At 37.6% G+C, this 5666-nt stretch overlaps 1 protein-coding gene across 1 annotated transcript; it reads left to right on the top strand.

Annotated features, from left to right (window-relative positions):
* Positions 1–1949: 1949 nt before the first annotated feature.
* On the top strand, positions 1950–4077 carry fezf2 (FEZ family zinc finger 2). Its single transcript, XM_030778585.1, has 4 exons — positions 1950–2756; positions 2955–3089; positions 3227–3359; positions 3821–4077. The coding sequence occupies exons 1-4, from the start codon at positions 1968–1970 to the stop codon at positions 4075–4077; spliced, it is 1314 nt and encodes a 437-aa protein (XP_030634445.1). The 5' UTR covers positions 1950–1967.
* Positions 4078–5666: the final 1589 nt, after the last annotated feature.

The following is a 5666-nucleotide window of genomic DNA, read 5'->3' on the forward strand; positions in this document are numbered from 1 at the left end:
TCTCTAACGGGCTTCTCAATGCTATTATAAATAAATATATACATTCAGCCGAGAGAAATGCTGGCATGTTTTGCCATAAATTTACTCAAGAAACTTAGTCAGCACGATTAGTCAATGAAAAGTATCAAATTAACTGAATAATTCATGTAAGATTTACCAAATATTTTATTTCTGCTTTTTAACACAAACATAAAAAGATGTGGGCAATCTGGTGAAAATGTAATTGTTTCGCCACCAAGCCTGTACTTTGTGCTTTAAGTCAATGATCAAACAGCTTAAAACGCGGACATAGGGATATGGACAAAGGTATTTTTTAATAATTAAATATTAAATCTCATATTCCTGCGAAAAATGAAGGAAATTTATTCTGACACTCAAAGCGACGCTGGTTGAGCATCTTGAATAAAGCATTTTCAAGCGATGACAAAGTAAAAAATAATCATTTTGAAGAAGCACGCTATGTGTTTGAACTTGTAAAGTTCTTTCTGAAGCTTTTTGTAATAATTTGTTATGAGTCTCAGGTGAAATCGTCTGCAAACAAATGAATTCAAGTTGGCTCTCAGGAAAAGAGGAGAGGGCGACTGGTCATTGTAGCAAGCACACAAAACTCTGGATTCCAACAAACTTTTTATGCTGGTTTTAAAAGGGCTCTTTTCATTTTGTGGTATACCTCTAGCCAGGCTGTCTTTTCTTTTCTCCTTTAATCCGTTCCTTTATTTCAGAAAAACACAAAACCAGGTTCCACGCAGCGCTTTAGTAGCTAAAAGTGAAAGAGCTGCTTTTTTTCGGAGTTGAGCTCTGAATCGCTCTGGAAAATTGGTTCCTCTGAATAGGTGAAGGAGGAAAAACGTTTAATAGGATCCGAGGGAGGTTCTGCTCTTGCAATCTGCTCCTTAAACAGGTGGAAATTGGACCTTCTCAATTATACAAATAGTAAGTATAAACCAGCATGGAAAAAACTATTTTCATCCACGAGGATTAAGAACTCGCAAAGAAAACTGAAACTAGCCAAACGGACACCAAATCCCTATTGTTAAATCTACTTACATGCTGTTGAAATGGTTCTGTTTTTCGAAATAAAATCACGATTAACTGTCAGAAAGAAAATGGATGTTCAGGTGTAGTATTAAAAAAGATTAAATTATTTAGACTAACATCTTATATAAAAATATCGATTTATCTATAGAATCCAAAGTGGTATGTTGTAAATGATCTGTCATCAGTTCCGAAATTAAGAATTAATGCATGATTTACATTAAATGATCATAAAAGAGTAAATGATCATACCAGGACAACGACAACAATTATCCCTATTTTCGAAACACTTCAACAGTGGACTTCTATACTTCACAGATATAAAACACAAGTCGTCCTGTCAGTTAGAGACGGAAGATTTAGGGCAAGAAATATAAATAATAATCTGTAATAACTGTCATGTATACCTCCCCCGTGGCCGTGTATAAAGGGGCGGTGGGAGAAGGGACAGGACTGGTGATGGCGTTTCCTTGTCACCCTGATAAGAGTGAGTCCATGTGATGTCAGCTAAATGCTGGAGACAGTGATCTCGCGCAAATGTCTACTTGGAAAATGTGACAGTGTAGTCACGCCGCTATCTTGCAATACATCTGCTGTCGCTTTGGAAAAAGGTAAACTACAACATTGACTCTGACGCAAGTTTGCTCTACCATTTTCACAAATACTGAATAGAAACGAACTTAGGAGGTATTTGTCTTTTTCTTTTCCTAACGAGCTCTGTAATGTCCTGTTAATTTTGTGTGTACTAGTTAATGAGCATTAATCTGCTACCCCTGGACGCTATTGTTCAGGGAATGGCCATTTGAATGCAAATGGTTTACATTGTAAAAGCAAGGTGCTTATTAAACTGATGTGTGTCCTGGCTATTCTGGAATTCAGCAGGCGAGGACAAGGCGGCAGGTCGATCGCTGCTCACACCAAGTTCGGCAGAAATGGCGAGTTCTCTTCCTTTGGAAGCAGTGATGTCCTGCCCGAGACTCGATAACAGGAGCGGGGCCACAGCAGCACCCAAATCCCTGGCCTTTTCGATTGACAGGATCATGTCCAAGACTTCGGAACCAAAAAGCTCCCTGGAGGACCGGAGAGGACTGGAGGGTTCGGAAGGGAAAAAGATGGTCAGCCTCTGCTCACCCATCCCTTGCATGATCCCCATACAGCCATTCAGTTACGATTTACAAGCAAAAGCGCTAATGAACTATTCCGAATTTTGGAAGGCTAATTTCAGGGGGACATTATGTACTTCATCGGCTATGTGTAAAGCAAATTGTGGGGTATGTAGCAAAACGGATTCTGGTCACAAGCATTCCTTACTGCCAGGGACCAGGGTTATCAAACCGCAGGTAATACACCAAGCGGTGGCAATGCCCACTAACGGGTCATTGTACTACTTCAACTACTTGGACTCTGCTTATCATCATTCTGATCTGTTGAGCGGACATTTATTTTCCTCGGCCATTGCGAGCACACAAGCACAAGCTACCCTTAGTGCACATCAGAAATTACTGCTGCTGGAGAATGCCAAACTTGCCAGCGCTTCAGCCGAGAAATTTCCTTCACCACAGTACCCGCATAAAGAGCATCTACCAGGGCAACTAGACCAGATTGTGAAAGAAAATAACAATTTGACAACAGAAAAGAACGGCGTGAAGGCACACAGCAAAGCGAATAACTGTTCCACTGATGGGAAACCGAAAAACTTTACTTGTGAAGTTTGTGGAAAGGTATGTAATTGAATATTAAATGATTTGATGATTTAAGTGAAATGAAATGATTTAAGCTGTCAAAAATAGCTACAGTTCAAAATGCTTGTAATATTTTAGATACAGTCTGGAGATTACTTAAGAATGTTTAGAGGTTATAAACGATTTAAAAATCGCATTACAACGGGGCAAAAATCAACATTTATTTTCTTTGCACAGGTATTCAATGCACATTATAACTTAACGCGTCACATGCCAGTGCACACAGGCGCGAGACCGTTTGTGTGTAAAGTGTGTGGAAAAGGTTTCCGTCAGGCAAGCACGTTGTGCAGACATAAAATTATTCACACACAGGTAAGTGATGTAATTTTATAAATTTCTACATTAACTGGGAAAAGAGCTCACGTACTTTTCTCATTTTTTCAAGTCTCGGTTATAGGCGTTTTGATATCCTGCCGATCGACTAAATTAAGACATTTTTCTCTACACAGGAAAAACCTCACAAATGCAATCAGTGTGGAAAAGCTTTCAACAGGAGTTCAACATTAAATACTCACATTCGAATTCACGCTGGCTACAAACCTTTCGTTTGTGAGTTTTGCGGGAAAGGTTTCCACCAAAAAGGTAATTGCTCACCTATTGAAATTCATAAATGTTAAAATCATATTTGATTTTTAAGGATATATAATTCCTTTTTTGAATTGTTAGTAATAGCTTGGACCTGTTCACCTACCACTGATGAACCGAGAGACAGGTTCGAAAGATCAGCGTAAATGCGAATTGTCATTTTACACTAACTAACCATTCCTACAAGACTTTTAAATTCCCCATGGGTCAATGGACAGACCTTTCTCTCATTGATAATCCGACAGTTTTCGGCTGTTTTGAGTTTGATTTTGACAAAGTTTGACAACTTCTTGACTTCAGAATGAACAGCGCCGATTAATGAAGTTTGGGGGATGAAACCCTTTTGTCCTAAGTAACTTAATTGTGAACTATTGACCTTGCGCAGGAGAGAGTCTTTTTGCAGTTCCCCCTGGTGTATTAAATGTTTACGTGTTCTAAACTGTATTCTGTAATTTCAGGGAATTACAAAAATCACAAACTGACACACAGCGGCGAGAAACAGTACAAATGTTCCATCTGCAACAAAGCCTTCCACCAGATCTATAACCTCACGTTCCATATGCACACGCATAACGACAAGAAACCATTCACCTGTGGGACCTGTGGGAAAGGCTTCTGTCGGAATTTTGACTTGAAAAAGCACATACGGAAATTGCACGACAATAGTTCGTGTTTAACGACGGGGAATGATTCTTCCAGAGGACTCCAAAGTTGAGACAGCATTTAATGGCTCGGACTTGGACAATCTCGTCGCCACTCAGTTTTGTTGTACATAAACATTTTTTTTTTGACCGAAACGATGAGAGATGTACGGGAGAGAATCAAAGTCATTTGCATTTGTCTCCACAAACTGTTTAAGATTGGTTTACAAAGAAATTGTACATAAATCCGAATAAAATATTATTTAAAATGTTGTACCTGAAGGCATTTCATGTAATTGCTTGGCAATTACGTGTAACGGGTGGGTCGCTAATGTTTTATAGGAAAATGCATAAATTATGTGTTAAAATTAATATTTGATCATTTGTTGACATCTATGAGTAAAAAATTAAAAGAAATAATAATCAAACTGACAAAAATGAATAAAACGTAAATACAAAAAAAGGACAAAAGGGCATATATTTAATTGCTCTTTCAGACAACTGGTTCCACGTTAAACTTGGAGTCAATTTTTAATCCAGCTTTCTAGGTTACTTCAGGACGCCACACGTCCAACTTTATAGAGGCTATACGTAACATACACTTTTTTTTACGGTGGGGTTGTTTGTTAGGCAATCCTCTCTCAACGTTTGAACTTGACTTTGATATACAGATGTTGGAATAATGGGTTTTTCACGCATCTGAATTTATACAAGAACTGCAAAAACACCACTTGAATTCTGAATTCTGAATTCAGACATCAACTGATAGTAATTCCACCACCACCAGTTACAACTACAATAAACACCACAACAGCAACAGCAACACTAACACCAACACCACCAACAACAATGATAATAATAATAATGATAATAATAATAATAATAATAATAATAATAATAATAATAATAATAATGATAATAATAATAATAATAATAATAATAATAATAATAATAATAATAATAGGAGTAGGCTAGTAGTAACGTTACTGATTTTGGTTGCACTGATTTTTGCAGTTTAAATTACTCGCGTATCTGAATGTACGCCATGAAATATTGCATTTTTTTTTTATCTACTGGGCCACCACCAATTTATTTGTAGCCTCAAATTTGCAGTTACTGAACGTATGAGTCTTATTTCGCCTGACAGTTAAGAAAAAATTTAAATGGCAATTAAATGTAATTTTCTGAATCAAGGTTTCTAAATCTTCCAAGCCTGCGGGATTGATAATACCTTTATTTCAGAATATTTTAAGACTGCAGTTTCAAACAGCCTAGGAAAAAAAAGAGAATGTGAGAATCTTTTTCGAGCACATAATGACATCTTTGGCACAGAAGAAAGGATGTGTTTGATATATTGCTCTGGTGCTTCGATCTTGCACTTGACTTCAGTTTAATGGCACAAATTATCAGATAAAACATGGACTCTTGAAAGCCCATTACATTAATCAGCTAAATAGCCGCAGGGGAAGCTTCAGCGCATCGAGTCGTGTTCATCAGTATATGGATAATAAAGCACTTCGACTACATCAGCCCCACCTTTTCTCATCTTCCCAACTTTAATACTGTATAATGTATTCTCCACACGCCTCCTGGAACAATATTATCCTTGAGCGCTAACAGAAATTCTGATGAGAGATAGGCGCGTGCTACCCAATCTATATAT

The sequence above is a fragment of the Chanos chanos genome, chromosome 6, assembly GCF_902362185.1.
Source record: "Chanos chanos chromosome 6, fChaCha1.1, whole genome shotgun sequence".
Taxonomy (NCBI): Eukaryota; Metazoa; Chordata; class Actinopteri; order Gonorynchiformes; family Chanidae; genus Chanos; species Chanos chanos.

Bases quoted from the DNA above. Each gene is read 5' to 3' on its own strand.
- fezf2 (XM_030778585.1), top strand. From the start codon at position 1,968: ATGGCGAGTTCTCTTCCTTTGGAAGCAGTGATGTCCTGCCCGAGACTC. The intron at 3,090-3,226 runs GTAAGTGATGTA...TTCTCTACACAG, and splicing joins ATAAAATTATTCACACACAG to GAAAAACCTCACAAATGCAA. The intron at 3,360-3,820 runs GTAATTGCTCAC...CTGTAATTTCAG, and splicing joins GAAAGGTTTCCACCAAAAAG to GGAATTACAAAAATCACAAA.